Source organism: Polypterus senegalus, chromosome 1 (assembly GCF_016835505.1).
Source record: "Polypterus senegalus isolate Bchr_013 chromosome 1, ASM1683550v1, whole genome shotgun sequence".
Taxonomy (NCBI): Eukaryota; Metazoa; Chordata; class Cladistia; order Polypteriformes; family Polypteridae; genus Polypterus; species Polypterus senegalus.
In genome coordinates, this window is record NC_053154.1 from 145029665 (window position 1) to 145051851 (window position 22187).

At 35.4% G+C, this 22187-nt stretch overlaps 1 protein-coding gene across 2 annotated transcripts in view; it reads right to left on the reverse strand.

The window, feature by feature from the left end:
* Positions 1–22187, reverse strand: part of col4a4 (collagen, type IV, alpha 4) — a 165641-nt gene that overhangs the window by 123757 nt on the left and 19697 nt on the right. The window contains exons 4-5 of one of the 2 annotated variants that reach the window (XM_039759717.1): positions 14514–14591; positions 13901–13913 (exon numbers count right to left, since the gene is read on the reverse strand). In XM_039759717.1, the coding sequence (XP_039615651.1) occupies positions 13901–13913; positions 14514–14575 (75 nt within the window). In that variant the 5' untranslated portion in view covers positions 14576–14591. The remainder of the gene's footprint in view (positions 1–13900; positions 13914–14513; positions 14592–22187) is intronic. The other variant, XM_039759708.1, reaches the window with a different exon arrangement.

Genomic DNA, 22187 nt, shown 5'->3' on the forward strand with positions numbered 1-22187 from the left:
GGCTTGCAAGGCTATAGCGTGAGCTGCTGCAATGTTACTGAGAGGGAGAGAGAGCGTGTGCTGCTGAGAGAGAGCGAGAGAGAGGGTGCGTGCTGCTGAGAGAGAGAGAGAGAGAGAGAGAGAGAGAGAGAGGGTGCCTGCTGCTGAGCAGGGAGCTTGGGTGTTTTGTGTCAGTGTTATTCAATGTTTTTACATTAGTTTACTATTACACTGCGCATTCTATGGTGTAATTAACTATATTTGTGCTTAATCTTAAAAAAAATATATATATTTACATACAGTTCAGACGGTCTGGAATGGATTAATTGTATTTACATACAGTCCTATGGGGGAAATTGATTCGGTTCACAACCAAATCGGTTTACGACCAGAGGTTTGGAACGAATTATGGTCGTGAACCGAGGTTCCACTGTACTACTAATAATACTAACACATTAATACACTACAAACTAGACAAGCATGTCTAGAAGTAGTGTGTATATGTGTATACAGGAGGGTGTTCTATAATGACTAGCATCCTATCAAAAGATGTGGTGCTCAGGTATAAATTATTAAGTGAAGGTATGATTGTGTTCATGGTTTGTGCTTCTCTCGTTTTATTAGAGAGCAGGTTTGTCCCTTGGAGGTTAGAGGAGGAAAACTGGTAAGAAAAGTTTTTTCCTTCATTCTTATTTTGTAAGGTATCTGTGAATAAGATTCTAATCCAGAAGAGATGTGATGAACGAGTTTGGTTTGCGTTAAGCTACATGGTACTCTTCATAGGTGGTGTAATGAATCTTAATTATAGCAACATTGTACTTAATTGACAGTTTTGTTTTTGCCTGTAGCAGTACTACTGCTTCACTTCAATTTGTGCAAATTCACGCAAACTATCATTTGAGAGGTTGTTTATAAATCAATGTGCATTACAGTTTTAATATTTTATTTATTGTTAGGTTTCTGGTCTACTTTTGCTTTTAATATCAGGTGAGGATGCAAAGAGAAGTCAAGTAAAATGACAAAATAGCTGGCTAACTGAATAGATTTGCAATATGTAAGTTTTCAAGGCAGCTCAGACCCCTTTTTCAGGCAGCTTGCTTATTGTAATCTGTTCAGTTAGTGATAACAACCAGCAATTGGTCCATTTGTAGTCCTATAGTTTTAGTAAGTGGTGTTAATAATTATTTTACTGAACAGTGTTGGCAGATGACAGTGAACATATGGTATTTTACAAGGTGCCTACTTTGGCTCTACCATTATAAACCATTAGAGGCTTAAAATCTGAGTTTAGCTAATACTAATTTACTATAAGATATCCTTCAGGAATCTTCCATTTCTATTACATGTTTATCTGGATTGTGTAACTATTCATTTATTTGTTTTTGTAATTGTAATTCTTTCTTATACAATACTTTGAGCTAAACATTTATATGAAAATGTGCTACATAAATAAATGTTATTGCTGAATGCACTTAGCCAACTAAATCTTTTTATTTCCTTTTTCCATCGATTACTTGCAATCATCACAGCTATTTGCTAATCTTGTGCATTTTTTAGTACTAGTGTAACAAAATGTGTTCCTTCTACATCTCACAGGTGACATATGGCATATTGTTACACTGCTACTACATCTACAGTATGTTTAAGTTGAGTGTTTGGATGTACTGTACTTTGATTTTCACACTATGTAACCACAAGGGGGTGCCAGAGAGCCCCAAAATACAGAATAAAGCAACAGACATTTGACTGACTGACTGACCAGACATTGATAGGGTAAAATAAAAGACATTTATTCCTTTCCCAGGCATCTCTTCACAATCCTCCAAATAATAAGCTACAATTATACAATCATACAATAAATGAACACAAATCACACAATTCCTCCTCCTTCTCTTCTCCACAGAATGTTGCCCACTGCCTCCCAAACTCTGACTGTATCCATTTATGCTGGATCTGGGAATGCATCCAGTGTTATTCTGTCTCCTCCTATGGCATTTCCAGGCCATAGACAAAGTAGGGTGCTCCTCCCCCGACAGCACCCTCTACAGATCCCAAGGGATCCCTACAGGGCTGCACATCTGGACTCCATATCCCTAGCACCCCTGCATATGTTCCGACCAGGTTCTCATATGAGGACCACTGCCATCTAGTGTATGGGAGATGGAACCACTCCAAACTTCCAGCTTCCACTGGTCCATTATTTTATACCAGCTGGACACAAAGTTATCTTGCTGCTCAGCTTGCCAGTCCATCTAGTGTTCCTCTCCCACCTCCCCAACCAGGATGCCCATTCTTATTCCACAACTTTTACAGTGAAGAAACAGCTAAACGTAAAACATTGAATTTTCAGACACTTTCACATTAAACTGAAGTACTTCATAAATTTACAGACTAGGACAATCCCACCAGCTCCCGCTGACAGTAGCATGTAGGGGCTGGTTTACACTCACTGTTGAATTAATGAAGTGGTGTAATCAAAGCGAAAATGGATAAACAGAAAATCTCACTGAAAACTGTTTATCATACTCGGCTGCAGTTCTTGCAAGCACCTGAGGAGTTTTTTTTCCCTTCATCCATATTGGTCAAAGTTCAACTCGAGCTGTGGCAAAGCTTCATGAACAAAAGAAAAAAAAAATGTTCTTAAAACTATTGTTAAAGTAAAATGATATAAAGCATCACATTTTTTTGTTATGTTTTTAAGGGCAGTGCAGTATAATAACTAAGGCAACTAGACCTTAAACCCCAAAGTTGCTGTTTAAGTTCCAGCTCTTTAGTTCCATTTAAACTGCCTTTACTCAAACTGTAAAAAAGTCCATGAACAACTGGAATGTACCCTGATTTTGTAAGTTTCCTTGGATAAAGGCATCAGCCAACTGCATAAGTGTAACAGAACTTTTATGGATATTTGAAAATTGAATTGTGCTCAACATATTTTGGCTGGATATGAAAGTGTAGTCATGTATTGCAAAAATAACAAGGCAATGGTTTACATTTATCTGCATATTTTTATAACCTCAATAATATGAAATGTAGATTTCAATAGATGTAAACAATAATTTAAACATGAAACATTCTAATATCAATGGTATATTATATGGTTGAAAGCCCAACATGTTATATACCATAACTGAATATTTCTTGTTTTCCTGTTAAGAGTGCTGAGATTTTGGAATCCATTTCTAATATTAAACAAAATATTTATGTGGAATGGGTCATGCGTTTAACACATATTTACTATGATTCATGCAATTTAAGGCATTGAAATGAAGACACATAAAATGGGAATGATGTTTACTGTATTACTTAAAAGTACAAATGCTTAAAATTGTCTTAATGTTGAATTTTAAAATTCTTCATTATACGGCTGCCCTTCATTAGCACTCTCCTCAACTGGCACTCCTTGAACCATGTGTCTATCACAATCACTATCTGTGAACTTTCTAACAATTTCTTTAATCCCCGACTTCCACTCATTACTGTGCTTAATTTACTTTTGGTGAAGACAGGAATCCAAAAGGAACCAATTTACTGTGTGAAATAGCACTTTAAATATATAGATCATTTTAACTACTTTGGTATATTGTTCCCATTTTTTTTTAAATTTAAAAAACATTTCTGTTAGCTTTGTTTTCTTGCTAAAATAAATTAAAGCCAGCACTACAGGAATAGAAGAAGCAGTACACAGTTTGAGCAGGGTGTGGAGCCAAATCTTCACATAGAATAATTTTGACTCCATAATCTAAATTAACTCGTTGATAAAACATAACCACAGAAGAATATAAAATGTAAAATACATAATTATGTAATTGTAATGTACAGTTCCACAATTGTGCATCAGGTAGCATATTTGCACTGGTTTCACTCAGGGCTGGAATACTTTCTATATTGGGATTGCATGCTTTAGGGATGAACACAACCGATATTTTGCAAATGGACAGGCACAGAAAGGCATGCAAATCTTTGTACCTAGTAATAAACGTTTTTTCTTGTAAATGGCACACATGTAGTAGGAACATGCTAATCTGGAATACAAAATGAGAAATATTAAGCACTGTCTCTTATGTCCTTTGCATTACCCTAAAAATAATTTTGTAGATGTTTATTCAATTTACACAAATAAAGCTAGCAACAGAAAATATAAAAAAAAGAAAACACAGGAGAGGTAAAATGAAAATAATGAGGATAATTTTGTAAGCACCTCTCATGAAGTCAGCAGAACACTAATAACACACTGGAACAAAATACAGTAAGCGACATTACTTTAGGCTATACTGAAGGCTGCAGTCCTTTCTGGCACATCACTATATTTCAATTGAAAGTCAGAGAGATATTACATTTTATTACCATTATCTCTAAGCAAAAGTAGTTCTGATGAATATACTTTAGAAACATACTTTCAGTTAATGGCTTTTTGTACTCTGAAAACACAGATTACATCCATATTTTACAATGCTATTTACTTGAAATATTTTAATAACAGACTCATGATTTCTTTCATGGACAAGTAAAAAGCAAATAAATAGTGAGCAGCAATACTCACACACAGAGGAGAATATTCATGAGCCATCCTAAAGTCCAAAATAATATCAAGGAAGCTAAAATATACAAAGCTGTATATATAAATATTTAACAGGAAGGGGTTACTTGGGGTACAGTATATAAGAGGAGGAGTTAATGTTGTTCCCTCTGGGACATAGCATTCTGGGTTCAAATTCCACGCCAAGTTTTTCTTTGTCTGTTCACAGTTCGTACATTCCACATGGACCATTCTCCATGTTCCCTGGTTTACGTCCAACATCCCCAAACACTTGCATATTGTTTGGCAATTTTATATTGGCCCTGTATGAGTATGGCTGTGTGTGTGTGTGTGTGTGAATGAGCTCTGGAATTGAATGAAGCTCTGACCAGTGTAGGTTCTTGCCTTGCACCTGGTGCTTCCAGAATGGGTGCCAACACTGTGATCTGAACTGCATTAAGCAGGTTAAAGAATGTAATACAGTATTATGGCAATAGGGACAAATCAAGTAGACAATAATAAAGAAATAAACAATACATGCCTAATTTCTTTATGGGCCTTCCTAATCTAGGTTTCACTCTCCATGAGATGATCCCTACACCCCAAAGATAATGATGCAGCAAGCAAGTTCTTCAGCTCGGTTTTATCTTTCCCTTTTAATTCTGCTCTGTCTACCTCTAAACTCCAAGTTCAGCAGGTCAGTAAGGAAAAAGCAGTTTTCTGCCCCAGTTTGATGTCATTTAAGTGGCAACCACTGAAACTACTTTCAGAATAAGGCATATTCGTTGAGCTTTAGGGTCATAAGCATAGCTTATCCTCCAATATGTTCAACAATGGTCCACAATAACACTTTTGCTCATATTATCAGAAACTCTTGATATCCTGCTGCTGTCTTAAGGCAGTCCCTTTACCCTACAATGTCTTGACTGTGCATCACTTTTTAATACATTATTCAATCCTAGTTCTTTCAGTACGTAGTCATGGGAATTTATTAAATACTGTACATTTAATAAACATAAATCATATAATGACTAAAACTGGCAAAGAGCTTAAAATTCAAAACAAGAAAACATCATTAAACAAGTTTTAAGGTATACAGAGTCCATAATGTTTCAAATATGTAACAGACTAAAAAAATGAAGAGCTTAAGGGAAACTAAAGCCCATTATAATCTTTAATATTTTAAATGTCTGAGATATGCCATCATATATTTTAATTCCTTTGCTTATTGTGATATCCCTTACTTTTTAAGTATGATTCATTACTGTAGTCAAACTAAGAGGTAAAGACAGGCAAAATGTTTTGCTACAATTATTAATGTCTTTGTGCAAGTAATGTGTCTCTAGAAACTTGTATCTTGTCTTAATCTGAGAATAATGCAAATACAGGACCAGACATAATACACAGTGGGCATAATTAGATTATACATTTAATCATACTTTCTCTGAACCCAATTATATAATACCACAGGCTTTCAAACACTATTCCAACAGCTTTGGGCACAAAGCAGGTAACCTAAACTGATCAGGAAGCTAACATATCACATGGAATTATAATTACACTATGTAATGTCTTCCATTCATAGTTCTAGTATCAGAGGTAGGATCTCAATTCCACACACCCAACAGGTTAAAATTCTTATTATCAGACTTCAAGGACAATTTAATTTTTATTTTGCTCAGTATTGCCAAAACTACTACAGCAGCTGGGTAACTGATATTCTGACTGAATCTTAGCCCTGTCCATTCACTTAATGTGTACTGTGGACAGGTGCTCTTCTCATGTCTTCAAATATAACATTCATAAAATGTGTACTTATAGTTGCTGTAAACAACTCTCAAGTTAATTTAGGATTATTAGTGTCATAAAGAATTACAGTAACTATCCTTTTCAAATGCCATCCTCATTGCTATAAGCACCTTACCTGAAACAAGGAAACGTTTAAAAATAAATTAAAAAAATGCAGATATGCTTAAAACTTACAATAAGCTATAGCAAAATAATTGAAAGTGTTTTCATGAACATATGAAAAGACAGACTATATATTTTTTTAATTAATGTTCCAGACTTTTTGTTTTAAATCACTCTTTTTTGTCTCTACACACTGTTACAGTTTTGGGAGATGGTACAAAGCAACTCATCAGACCAAGAGTCAAAAAGAATCTGACAGTTGATCCAAGCTTAGCATGCCATTTGGTGAGTGGGATTGTCTCTCGCTTTCTTTTAGTTCACAGACCTGTAATAATTGCAAGCCATGTTAAAACCCCATTGACGCCATGTCATAACAACTATTATCTGACCCTGCCTAATGTGACTAACACAGCGCATTACAGTCACAGAGCAGCTGCACTAATAATGAGAATTAAGGAAGTTATGTTCACATCAGAATGAACGAATCACTGTGATAGACAGCATACTATGCCCATGCTGCCAGCCTTACTGCCAAAGCATTCCTTCAGGATTTCACTGGCTTATGGGACAAAATCAAATACCACCTTTGCCAAAATGTAATATTATAATTAATTGGTGCAGCCTAAACAGAGGGTACAACAGAGTGCACTTAAGTAGATTTAACTCCTTTTTCTGTTTTATTCTTTTAAGCTTTGAAAAATGAAGATTTTGGTGGATGGTTCACATGCCAAAGCAGAAGAAATTAGAGAAATTGCATCTCTCACATCATTATCCTATAACAGTACACCTATTTGTCCATAAATAATACACTTTATACAATAGCTATGCAGCAATTATTTCTGCTTTTGAGCAGCAGCATTGTATTTTATCTGAGAAGTAACCAGACTACTTTGAGAAAACTCATTAAGAGAAGAAATGGAGAATGTACAATCTCCACACAGGACCACTGAAATGGGTCAGCTACTATATAAGTGAGCTCCATCAGTATGTCCCTCAAAGTTAATTCAAAATGAATCTAGCCCACTCAATGCCATTGTGAGTTTTCACACTTACCTAGTGTGTGCATTAATTATTTTCATGGTATTCTGTTTTGCATAGACCTCCCAAAGACATGTGTGCTTAGTTGATTTGTGACTATTTGTGAGTGTTGGTGTGTGCTTGAATGTGAATCAGAATAAGCGGGTCATTCAATGGATGGATGCATGAATAGCTTTAAATCCCTTTATTACTAAATGCATACTCAATACACAATTGTGGGACATATTGCAAAAAGGCCCATTCTTGCTTTTAAGCACCACTATTTGTGCTTTCACTGCTAGCAAAGAGCTCATGGCTTTATACAAAACTATTTCAGTTGAGCAAGACTTTTAACAGCAAATGCTTTGAAGATGGATTCTTGTTATGTCTGCTAAGCCTAAGAACATTTTGAATACCAAGATAACACTTTGTTATGAACTAAAATGAAAACTATGCATTCTATTTTATCAACATATGAATCTAAGGTTTTATGTTGCCATTGAATCTTGAGGAAAGGCCTCTCTAGCACTGTAGTTTCATGCCCTATCTGTATGGTGTCTATAGTCAAAACAGATAAAACAGGAAAAGTGGTCTTACTGTAACAGAAACCTATTTTATACACTGTCAGGCATCCTTCAGATATCTTTAATGAATAATAAATAACTTCAATAATAATTATCTTCCCAGCTGTAAGATCATGTGATGCCAAAAGGAGAGTATTTTTTGTTACATTATCCTTAATTTCATTGTGTGGATATTCTTAAAAACACTTTGAGAATCAAGGCTTATCCAACAAAGAATTTTAGCAACCACAACACAGTGCCCACTGGCTGGCACTGAAAACAATGCCCCATTATTCTTTGGCTGCTAACTATTAAGCCAGGTGTCTGGACCTTTATAATATAAACCAGAATTCTTGTGCATCCATTTTGGAGAATCCTCCAAGGTCCTAAATGACTATGCTTTTGTGCAGTGCCTTCAATATTGTTGATTCCTGTGCACTGACTATATAAAATGAGACCATCATGTGTCAGAAATGGCCGAAGCAGGCAAGTGTCAATCCTGTTACCCTTGCTGGAAGCCAGTTCCATAAGGCCTGGTTTTTTTTTGACAGTGTCAGAGGTGCCAGGGGCAACGACCCGGCCGGGACGCCATAAAGGACCAGAAGAGGGCGTGCGCCCGCCTTGGATCACGTTGGGGCCGCCACCCTGGTTGCTTTGGGGGCCACGGGTTGAGGGCATGGAAGCCCAACCCTGTAGGGGCCCGTGGTCACTGCCAGGGGGTGCCCCAATGCCTTGGGAACCCTGGACCTCAGTACTTCCGCCACACCAGGAAGTGCTGGGGGGAAGAGAAGCAGGGACACCCGGAATGCTTCCGGGAGTACAGCCGGCACTTCCGCCACACAGTAGCGTGTCGGAGGGTGATTGCTGGGGAGCACCTGGAGCATATCCGGGTGAGGATAAAAGGGGCTGCCTCCCTTCATTTGGAGCTGGAGTCGGGTGGAAGAAGGACTAAGCAGAGGAGAGTGGAGGCGGCCTGAAGAGTGGAGGCATTGTGTGTTGGCCAGGACTTTGGGGACTTGGGTTTTGTGTGCACTTTTGAACATTGTAAATAATTGTAAATAAACGTGTGGTGGTGGAAAACAACATGTCTGCCTGTCTGTGCCCGGGTGACGTTCACAACAGAAAAAGTGAATTTGACTTTCAGAATGTAGTTTTTTCACTATTTCAGAAGAAACTGGAGGATTTAAATATTTAATTTAGTGTTTAAAGGTGTATAAAACACCATTTGCAATTTTTGTTGCTTTTAATTGCATTTAGTTGCATTTAGTTCTGTGAATAATTAAAACTCAAAAGGTGTAAGTACAACACTTTAAAATGTTATTTCTGTGTTATGGCATGTCTTAAAGAGAACAAATCTATGGCATGGAAATGCCTATAAACCAAACAACAAGGTATGTCAAATCAAAATTAAATTAGAGAAAGTTTGCTTATAAATATAGTTGTGTCTATTATTTTAATCATGAAACATGTTTTACCTTGGTCAAGAAATTGCTTAAAGGCATAGAAATGTCTTTCCAGGTGATGGCATGTGCTTTAAATAACACATATTAGCAATAGACTATGTTTCTGGGTGGGGCTGGTACCATAGAGACAGGTCTGTACAATAGATGTTATCTTTTTTTTGTAAATGTCACTACAGATGAAAAAATGTGCATGACATGAAAATTTTCTATCTACAGAATGTATGTTTGTTATTCATTTTTATATATAAATCCACTCATCCATACATTTATTTTCAAAGCTGCTTAGTCCAATTCACGAGTATATGGCAAGATATAACCTTGGATAAGGAGTATCAAAATATACAGAACATAAATAAAATTGATCTTATCAGAAACAAGTTGTCCTTATTTAAGTTACTACAGCTCAGTAAAACAAGCTTTTATAGTATATTGTGCCAAGTATTAAAAAAAATTTGCCCGCTTTTCAAAAATGATTTTACTATACTTCATTTCCTAATATACAACTGATTTCAAATCCAAAACTCATAAGAACTGAATAAGTCTCACAGAACTCACTGAGAGTGAAGAAGTTACCCTCTGAAGCTGAAATATCTATGAATTCCTAAATGTACTGGTCACAAAGGTTTAAAAATAACAAAAAAAAAAAAAAAAATTAAAATAAATATATTTTTTATGACATATTAGTATAACAAAGGTAAATTATATAAAAATGTTAATTTTTGAAATTTTTTACATGAAAAAAGTGTTTGTAAAAAGCAGATTCAAAGATGAGCACACTCCCAAAGAATTAATTCTTAATGCCCAAAAAGCATGTAACAGCATATTCTGAGCAAGTAAACAAGTGATGTTACAGTCTACGAAGGTCATACTGACACCTGCAACAGTCTAAATTAAACACACACCATAATGTGTTGTTGTATACTATGCTGATGTAAATCCAGCTTGTTTTGGACTCACTATGACACTTTCATCAAGAAACAAATTGAATTTAGTGTTAGCTATTCTTGAGGGTGGTGAGGTGGTACAGTGGATAATGCTACCACCTCATACTATACCAGGGGGCCTGAAATCCATTCCTGGCTTAGTGCACACTCACCTAGAGTGCCTGTATTGAGTTCTACATACTCTGGGCTTTCCCTCATATCCCAATTTCATGCATGTTAGGTTAATTTGTGACTCTGCACTGATCTTAGTAGAGCTATGTATGTGTGCCCTGCAAAGACTGACATTTTTTTCTGTCTTGTGCTTGGATAAAGCCTGGCATCCCCGTGATCCTACAAAGGAATAAGCAGGTTAAGAAAACTGATGTTTCTTTCTGTTCTTAAAGCTTTCAAGGTGTAGAGTCTTTTTTCTTTTGTTTTTAGTGCAATACACATATAAAAAAAAATATAATGCTTCTAATTCTCTGTTTTATATAGATGTGCATGTTATACTTCTGTAATTTTATATGGTCAATATTTTTTACTTTTATTATAACTTGAAAATATGGCCTTAAATAACAACTTTTACTTATTTCTTTCTGCTTGACATTTCAGCTACATAAGATTCTGACCAGCTTGCTCTACAATCTTACCATTCCGCACCAGGGAAATAAATGCCTTAAAAAATACTTATCCAGCAATGCAAGTCTCTTCTTGCATCAACTGACACTTAGGCATTCCTCTCTTCAAACCACCCAGTAATACGGCTCATTCATGATCAGCAGTTACCACAATGAGTACATTATACTTAATATAAATAAAACTTAATAGTCACATAGCAAAACTATGTAGCACTTAGGACTTTCAACATGACAGACAGTTTTAAAAAATAGAGGCAGACTAAATGAATTTATTTAGCTCATTTTGTTATAAATAATGATGAATACTTGACAGGGATTCTACATATGTAGCGTGCCCTGATAATTTATTCATCCTTAAAGTATTTTTGCAAAAGCCCCAAAAGATTAAAAAATGGTGTACTTTAAGATAAGCTTGCTGAAACAAAACAGATAAAACATAAGATTTCATCTTGGATAAGTCTACATCAAGCATTTTTATTCATTGTATAAACCTGCTAATTTCAATACAAAATAACAGGAGGCTGCATCAGGAGCAAGGAATGGAATTTTTTCAGTGTGTTATATTTTAGCTATAGTTTTTTTTTTTTTTAATTATTGCTGAGCATAAAAGTGAACGATTATACACACACACACACATATACATACACACAGTCCCCATTAACAAAAAATCTTACAGCATAAATCCATTTAAGATTCTATTCAGAAACAAGGTATTGTTACTTAAGGTCATTTATTGACAAATGAAGAATAACATACTTAAAATATAAAAAACCTTATTAAACTACAAACTACTTTATTAACTTTTAACAACAGCAAAAATTTTCAGGGAGGCGCAAAATTAGACTAGTTATTACCAAGTCAAGTGGACTGATTTATAAACTTTCCTTCCTATTTACTGCACAAAGTCAGAGAATTCCTAAAATGCTTGTACTGTCTGTGTAATTCAGCACAGACACAAATCTATCTAAAATGGCTGCTTTACAATGCCACTGCCACTAAATTAGAGGGCAGTCTTCATATATTTGACACAATATAGTTCTAAAATTAGGTGAGCGATTTTCATGTCATAATTAGTGTAATTTTAAAAGATCAAGACGAAAAGTGAGTGGTCAGCTAATTAGTAAAAGTTCAGCAAGCTTCATTCTTTAACAAAAAGTAGAGCAACTTGTTTATTTTCAAACTAAACTTAGTACACACATCTGTTTAGTCAGTTTAGTTAAAGGCTGGAATGTAACTAAACAGATGTAGGCTTCAAGGTAATACCCTCTTTAAATATAGATAGATAGATAGATAGATAGATAGATAGATAGATAGATAGATAGATAGATAAAATGAAACAGCTATCTTCTCTCTGCTAACATATTTGCTGTTATTGTTTCAAATATCTTTTACAGAATAATGGGCTGTTGTTTTTTTGCATTACAATGTAAAACAAAATTAAAACAATCAAACATAATCCATCCATCCATTATCCAACCCGCTATATCCTAACTACAGGGTTATGGGGGTCTGCTGGAGCCAATCCCAGCCAACACAGGAAACAAACTCCGGCCAAGGCACTAGCCCACCACAGGGCACACACACCAAGCATACCCTAGGGACAATTATGGATCACCAGTGCACCTAGCCTGCATGTCTTTGGACTGTGAGAGGAAACTGGAGCAACCCCATGCAGACACAGGGAGAACATTCAAACTCCACACAGGGAGGACTCGGTAAGTGAACCCAGGTCTTCTAACTGCAAGGCAGCAGCGCTACCACTGCGCCACCATGCCGTCCATCAAACATATTAAAAAACAAAAATGAATCAGTATGGTCAAAGTCTATTCTGTATAAGCTTTAAATGACTAAGAAAATATAACAATGCTATCATATGATCACAAAGACATCAACATGTGTTGCTATTTAGAAACATTTAGACTGTGTAATCCTTTAAAAATTGTAGCAATGTCAAAAGAATACTAGTCAAACGTTATTTTATATAGCATTATTCACAATTGCACTGAGTAAAACCATTGTTCACGTGAATAAACAAAGCATACAACACAGTTGTAATGGAAAATATAGACATTAAGCCAACAAGGCAGTATTATACATTACAGAAAGCAAAATGAGTGACATAGCTCAACACCAGCAAGTTTTAAAATAAAATAGGAAAAGGAGTCTTTAGCTACATTTGAATTTTAGTACAAGAGGGGTACCTCAGAAAGGCATAATAAGAAAAAGTTTTAGTGAAGATAGATCTGCTAAAGTCAATGAGCAGGTAAGTGGGGGTTTAGAAGAGTGAGATGGTCAACTTTACAAAATATCATCTTTAAAACAGACTTGGACAGGGAAAGCTGCAAAGTCAGGTATTTTAATTTTAGATTAATTTCAGAGGAGCTAGAAATAATTATTTTTTCCCAGTTTTCAGGGACATCTCAGAAAAAAAAATACTAATTAAGTTTTCATATAGCGAACCAATGACTTGACCTCTGAAAAAATACACTCTGTATACAATCAGGAGTTTTTTTTACAGTTATTGCAACAAAATAACAAAAAATGACAATTTGATTATTATGGCAAGGCCACACAGACTGGAAGGTTGCCTATCTCTGTTTATCAGGTTTTCAAAATTCAGTCACCTTGTTATGCACAAGTTTACTGCATTGGAAAGAAAATGAAATACTCTGAAAGACAACATACATATCAAGCTTGAGAAACAATGTATGATTAACTGAGAACACATATTACTAATAATCCATATATAAAATCACTGGTTTTCCAGTCTTTTTAGCAATTCTATATAATTTTATGAAGTACAGTACAGATATTATTTTTTACTTCATTACTGGCACAAGTGTTAAACTTCATGGTATGTTAAATAAGAGGTGCAGGAAAAAACTACTACCTTCACTTGGAACCTGGAGTGTACAAAATAGAAGAATAGAAAAGGAAAGGAGGAGTGTGAAAGAGGGAGGAGAGAGAAAGCCATAGAAATGTCAATTTCAGTGCATTCTTATAGTTACTTTTATAGCACAGCATGCTATACCCTATTACATATTGTATACGGTATAGCTTCAAAACAAATTGAAAATTACATGCAGTAAAACCATAGTAATGAATGCAATATACATTGAAATACATGAATATTCAAAAAATAAAAGAATGGAAAAGAAAAATCCTAGATTCCAACTGTCTTACAGTAAGTAAGCCAGTTACTCGGTCTCTCTATGGGCATTCTGTAATGCATCACAGTGTAGGTAAACATTAACAATTCCAAGTTTGGGACCAATAATGATGACAACACATTGGTGCCAAGATCAGGAGTGGATAAAATGATCAGAATGTTGTGTCATATTCTTGTAAATTTTATATGCATCATCATAAATATATCATAACATAATATATGAAGCAAACCTAACTATATTAAAAAGGCTGCTAGCTATATTTTCTAACAACTTTTTTGTAAAGGAATTCTCTTTTTTTTTTGCTTTAAAACAAAAAACAATTTTTATTCTTACCCGAGATCCTTTGGCTGGAAAACATTGGCAAGCAGAACAGTCTCGTCCACCACAGAGACCATTAATTTCAATGTTACCCTGCAAAAAAGATCAGTGTATAATTATTTTTAGAATCATCTACGAAATTACTTCAAATGAAAAAAAAAATTAAACTTTAAACTATGTGGTTTGGGTCTGTATCAAAGGAGTGACACTTCATAGGAGTGACATAACAAAGGAGTGAAACCTCAGATATAAATTTCAAAGGAGTGACAACCATCCAACCAATCATCCAAGTGGTAGTTGAGGTGACAATGATTTTTTTGGCAAGCGTACTTTCAGTTGTGTGTGGTTAATCATAGTTTGTCACTCCATCATTATATCACTCCAATAAAATGTCACTCCTTTAATACAGTATTTATGTCACTCCTTTGTTATGTCACTCCTATAAGTGTCACTCCTTTGAATGGGACCGATGTGGAGTCTGTGATGTGGTCTACTTGACTGGTCTATGACATGAGGAAAGTAGGTTTTGCAAGAAATCTCAGAAGTATCAATGAACTAAAATGGTTTTGCAAGGAGGAAAGGTTTAAAATTCTAACCATCAAGCAGGTCTGATCAGCAGCTACAGGTAACATTTGTGGAAGGCTATCCCAGAAACTCAATATGAGGGGTTTATCATTTTTTTATTTGATTATTTGCATAATATATATTTACATAAACTACAAGTCAAAAGTTTTAGTCTATCCCCATTAGACAATTTAGACCATCCTCATTTTTCCAATGTGTATTAAATTTAAGCAGTTCAAGACTGGTGATAATCCTGAAATAATACAGAGGTAAGCAGTAAACTTCCAGATGGTTAAAAAAAGCGTTTAGATTACCAAAAATGGAAAAAATGTAATGATCAGAGGTTTACACAATGGTCCTTACATGAAAGTAACAACTTTCATCTTTTCTGAAACAATGTCAGTTAATTCAGCCATGAAAATTGATGAAGACAATTCTTACAGGGGTCCCAAATTTTGTTGATTACTTACAAACCCACTGTCTGGTGGGCAGTGTTGCTACACCCTCTGAAGAATTAGTTGGACAATATTGTGCATAATATTGTTATCATAATGGTGAGAAATAGGCAATTAATAAAGGAAGACAGGCAAACCATTGTAACATTTAAGTGTCTTTCCTTTCGAGAATTTGCAAAGAAAGTCAAGGTTTCAATTAATACAATTTCGCACACCACCAAAAAGAACTTAGAAACTGGAGGAAACACTAACAGGAACAGGTCTGAAAAACTTAGACACAACAGAATCAAGATTCTGAAAGTCAACACACACACACTATACAGTATATAAATGTTGCATTCTATGTACATTTTTGTTTATTTTTACTTTTGTTAACTGTTATGGGGAGACATGCAAGAAAGAATTTCAGTGAACTATGTACACGTGACAATAAACTCAACCATGCAAATAGCCTGACAAGAGGAAGTAAAGGGATTATTTGTGTGTAATTAATTTCAGCAGATTGCATTTTTCTGTTATTCTGATTTAGTCGAAGATCAAAACAAATATTTAACTTTTATTTGCTGTAGAAATTCGGGTAATTTCCCAGTGTTCACAAACTATTCTGGCAACTTAGGTAGGCATGTACTGAATATGTAGCTATAAAGTCATGCTTGAAAGCAGTCTGTGAACCTCTTAAAATAAACCAAAGACTCATCTGTTTATATATTTTAGGTTAATGTAGGTTTTAAGCAGTCACCCAATTTTACAAAACCAACACAAATTAGGAACCATCCCAATATAATATTCATGTGTACACTCAAAATGGATCAATTTACAGTAGATTATTCTATCAGCCTTGCCACATGCCTTTGAAATTAAAACTTGGAACTAAACTGCAGTTGACGTGCAGTGAGGCAATAATGCCATCCACTGTACTACTATGCCAATATTATACTACTGCTCTATTAATTGTAAGAAACTACTAATATAAATGGTTGTTGTGTGCAGTTAAAAATAATAAAAATAAACAGTAACCTCCTTTTAAAATTTCACAAATACCCTGTATTACATATACCACACACATGCAATGCCTTCAGAAAGTATTCAAAATACTTTTTTTTACAAATTTTATTATGTTGCAGCCTTATGCTAAAATCATAAGCAAATCAAATATACAAGAAATGCAATCAATCATGCTAACTATTGTTGAAATGCAATACATATGCAAGTGGAATATTTAATTTTGTCATGGTTTTATGGTATCATTATTAAAACATATAAACTGAACAACTGATTTCTTTTCACTATGGAACGCAATTTTCATGTTTGTGTAAAATGCAATACAAAAGCTTATTGATTTTTTGATTCATGCCCATAGATTGCATGTCATAACTAAAAGCAAAGCAGATGTATTGAATTTTGCTTAGAAGCTGCTCCGTATGTATTATGTTCTGATCTGCGACCACACTTTAATTGTGCCAAAATCAAATCACCAATCAGCTTCAGAAAGTAGGGCAAAAGGCGTCAACAGTTGAAGAAAGAGCTGTTTCACTTCCAAATGTCTTTGTATTCAAAGTTTAGTCACTTTGGTCTAAGTTTTCTATTGTTGTTTCCTTTTTTACATGTTAAATTAAGCGGTGCAGTTACATTTTTGATTTTTAGCAATTTTAACTAAATACTGAATATAGTGTGTCACATGTGTGTCTGAGGACCACTTTGCCTGCTCTGATCAGGTATACGGCACCACTCCGAGCTGAGAGGGGGCACTGTTGCGAACTGTCTTGTTTTTTTCCTCAGCAGTTCAGAGAAGGTGGTCCAGGAGGTTGACTGACAATGCCCCCATCACTTCCATAAGCCCTGCCTCATCCGGGATGAAACATATAAAAGAGCTCATCCCTGGAAGAAGGCCTCTGACTCAAAACCCAAACTCAGCAGAATGGAGCTCGCAGCTAGGCTGGAGAAAGGAAGGAAATACTCCTTAAGCACCTGATATATGCTTTAGCGCCATCATGTGGCACCCCAACTATTTTTGGGACTCTGCAAGTCACTCTAGTCCCAAATGTGAAACATTTGTTAGTGTCAGTAAGTTTTGTTTCTTCACAGTTTTTTATTCACACCCTGTGCGATATCCAGATATTATACAGCTTTTCCCTTCTTTTGATGCAAAACAGAGTAAAATCATCACTTAGATTGCCTAATTCCATCTGTTCAATAAGACGGCATATCCCCTGCCTTATCAACGACATGTTCACCTTCTTTCCAAGACTGATTTAAATACTACTTCTCCCAAATGTTGATACCCTTTGCCCCACCTTTGGACACTGACTGGTCATTTGATTACATTTAGTTTTGGCACAATTAAAGCTCAGTCTTGAGTCAAAATGCAATCTGCATGAAGCTGCCGCTAACCAAAATGCAACGTTTGTTTTGCTTTTACTTATGACACACAATCTATGGATATGAATTAAAATATAATATGCTTTTGTACTGCATTTTAAACTGACATGAAAAATGCGTGCCACAGTGAAAAGAAATCGATGATTTGGTTGATATATTATTAATTATGACACAAAAAAATCTGTGCCAAAATTAAATGCCCCACTTGTATATATACTGCATTTCACATTGGATGGCATTTCATTTTGGCATAAATAATCTTCCATTCTCAAGCCACATTCAGTACCCTAGATTGAAAAAGCAAAATCAGGATTTCAGAATTTTCTGGAAATTTATTAAGAATAAAAAATTGAAATATCACATTGATACAAGTTTTCAAAACCATTACTCAGTACTTCATTTAACCACCTTTGGCAGCAATTACAGCCTAGAGTCCATAAAGCCAAGAACAGTGGAGTGCTAAAGTGGTGTTTCTCCTACTGGAAGTTCCTTCCATCTCAGTTTCTCTGGAGCTTAGTCACAGTGACCATCAGGTTCTTGGTCATCTTTCTCACCAAGGCCCTCCTGCAGCGATTGCTTAGTTTGGTTGGGTGTTCTAGGAAGAGTTGTGGTTGTTCCAATCTTATTCCATTTAAGAATTACAGAGGCCACTGTTCTCTTAGGATCTGTGCAATTATTTATTGATTGATTTTATTTGATGAAAACAACATTCCATACAAGTATGGCAAACTTAACAAACCAGAATTGAACCCCCGCCTAAAAGAAAGTGAGGAGAGACAACAGTATGATTAAAACAAAGAAAGTAGAATATCCATTTTCCCCCAATATAAATGCTTTTTCTAAGATTTTATTAATTAGATCTTGCCATATTTTATAAAAGTTTTGAACAGATCCTCTAAGTAAGAGTTACATTTTTTCCAGTTTTAAATAGTAAAGAACATCAGTAACACACTGACTTTTAACAGGTGGGCTAGGATTTTTCCAGTTGAGCAAGATAAACCTATGTGCTAGTAGTGTGGTAGAGACATTTACAATCAATGTGTCCTTCTCCACTCTCCACCCATTCAGGAGTACACCAAACACAGCTGTTAATGGGCTAGAAGTGATTGCGACACCAAGGCTGTCTGATAGGCTTTCAAAAATTTTTGTCCAGAATGATGTTAATTTGGTACACACCCAAAACATGTGTCCAAGTGGGGCTGGAACTACATTGCAACGTTCACAGGTTGAATCTTACCCTGGATACATTTTGGACAATTTTAAATGAGATACATGTTCTTGATAAAAGATTTTAGGCTGAATGATTGAATGCTTTGCGCATACAGAGATGGAGTGTGTTCTATACATGGCTGAGATGTTAAGTGAAAGATCCTTTCCCCAGCATGCCCTGGGATCTTTGAAAGAATGACTTTAAAATGCTTTTATATATTATTGAGATGCGGTCTGAGCCTTCAAGACTAATCAGTATTACCTCTGGAATAGAAATGACTGCACATTGGTGATTCTAAATTGTCCCTAGCGTGTGCTTGGTGTGTGTGTGTGTGTGTGTGCATGCCCTGCGGTGGGCTGGTGACCTGCCTGGGCTTTGTTTCTTGCCTTATGCCTTGTGTTGGCTGGGATTGGCTCCAGCAGACCCTCGTGACCCTGTGTTAGGATATAGCGGGTTGGATAATGGATGGATTATCTATATATAGTTCTCTAAGTGTTTTAAACATGGATGTTTGCCAAGAATTAAATACTGTGTAGGTTTGAGAGGGCAGAAAAAGGTTATTATCATGTGCAATAGATAAATGCTTATCAGTCTTAAAGTGCATCCTGATTTGTTTCCATATTCTGTGTGGTTGATGGACAACTGGATATTACTATATTGACAATAATTTGTATTTACTGGGGCACAGAGCAGGACGTATAAAGAAGTGCAGCAAGATTATATTTTTATTGCAGACCAGTCTTGTGTATATTCATCAATATGTGTCAATGTCCAGGTCTTTATAGCTTGTATATTTGCTGCCCAGTAATAAAACTGAAAGTTAGGTAGTGCCATGCCCACTTCTGCTTTAGGTTGTTGTAGATTCACCCTTTGGATGTGTGGATGTTTCAAATTCCAAATAAATGAGGGTGTAATAGAATGTAATTTCTCAAAAAACAATCTGTTAATATATATGGGGATGCTCTGAAATAGAAAAAAGCTTGGGAAGGATGTTCATCAGTATTAATTGTCCCTGCTAATCTGAGATGAAGGGTAGACTATCTGTTCACATCTTGTTTAATTTTTTCCATTCAGATAGCAAAAATGTTGTTGAAAATGATCTTTATATTTACTTGTGATGTTTACTCCTAGGTATTTAAACTGATCTGCTAAAATAAATGGGAACATGTCCAGTCTAATATTGTGTGCTAGAGGGTTCACTGTAAAAAGCAACCTTTTATTCAATTTAATTTTGAGTCCAAATATATTTTGTAATTCTGCTAGTGCATTGAGGACTGTTGGTATGGAAGCTTGTGGGTCTGATATATACAGTACCATATCATCTGCGTATAGTGAGATTTTCTGTTGAAGTAATATCCTTTATCTCTGCTACATTTTGAAAGTGAATGGCCAATGTCAAAGAGCAATGGTGATCGGAGGCATCCTTGTCAAGCACTACATTCTAGTTTGAAGCAGTTTGAAATAATGTCGTTATACAAACAGAGGCTTCAGGACTGGCATAAAGCAGTTTGATCCATGCACATATGTTTGGGCTAAGCCCAAATTTGTGCAATGTGGTGAACAGATCTGTGTCTTGACACAATTCACTCTCTAAGCTCTGCTGGTAGTTCCTTTGACCTCATGGCTTGGCTTTCACTCTGATACATAATGTATACTGTGGGACCTTACAAATTCAGGTGTGTGCCTTTCATAGTCAATTGAATTTACCACATGTGGTTTCCAAACAAGGCATAGAAACATCTCAATGATGAGCAACAGAAAGGGAAGCACTTGATCCAGATTTCAAATGTCACTCCTTGGGTAGGATAATGCTACTCTATGAATTAATTTCTGCTGCTGTCCTTATATTTTATGCTACCAGAATGTCTATTTCCCAGCATATTCACATAACATCCTCAAAAGATGGTGTCTATGTTACACTGTCATAGCTATGGAAGTAGACACTGTTAGCAAACTTTGTTTTTTATGGTGTGAAACTAGCAGCACAACTAATCATGAACGGTCCTGATTTCATGTGTCCTTATTGAAATTTTATTTAAAACATAGTCTGGAATCAAGACAAATCATCTAAAGCCTTTAACTAATAAAGGTAATACAAACAGCTAATTTGTCAAAAGTTTAAAAAAATAAAAATAAAATATTCTCTGTTAACTAATATGTAGCTACATCTTTTCTAGGATCTCAAAATCAAAAAGCTACTGAGTTGGTTAAGGCAGGATCAGCATGAGTCAAACACATACAAAAGAAATTTCTTGTCCAATAAAGTTAATTATTAAATAGAATTAAAAGAAAAACAGTTGACACAAAAATAGAGAAAAAAGTTGTTGCGCACACAGAATGAAAGGCAAAAAAAAGTTTCTTCTACAAACTTAGCTTTTTGTTGTTAAACCTCAGCTTCTTTTTATACTTAAAAGTTGTGTTATTTCTCTGTGGAAAACTTATATACTGTATGCTTTACTTAATACATTCAGTATGTTCTATATGTACAGCACAATCAGTATGTTCAAAATGAACATAACGGGATAGGAAGCATTCAGTAGGGCAAGGTTTGAAACTGTGTGCTCTCCCATAATAGAACCTCCCGTAGACTATGCATTAATATATAGACAAACATTTTAACATAACTAAGAAAATACTTCTATCAATTTAACATAACCTAAATAACTAACAAATGACTCTTACATAATACTTTATGGAAACACCCTTTTGCTTTCGTAACAACAGTAAGTCTCTTGGATAGGTCCCAACCCACTTAGTATATATGGATATTGCCAGTAAATTCTGCTGTTCTCTGTGGAAGAGTTCATGCTAAATCAAACTGCATGGGAAACCCACGTGCATAGCCCTGTTCTCTTGAGTCCGGAGATTTTCTAAAAAGACCAAAGTTTGTCAGGTTAACACCAGTCTTGAATCATTGATCTTCCTTTTTTAAGATGTTCCTTTTATGAGCTGGTTATGTGCATCAGATCATTAGGACGTTGAAGGGTAGAATTATTTAACTTCAGTTTTCTGGAATACCATTGTATGCTTTATGCCAAAATATCTTAATATTTGAAAAACTTAATTTTTTCCCACTGATAA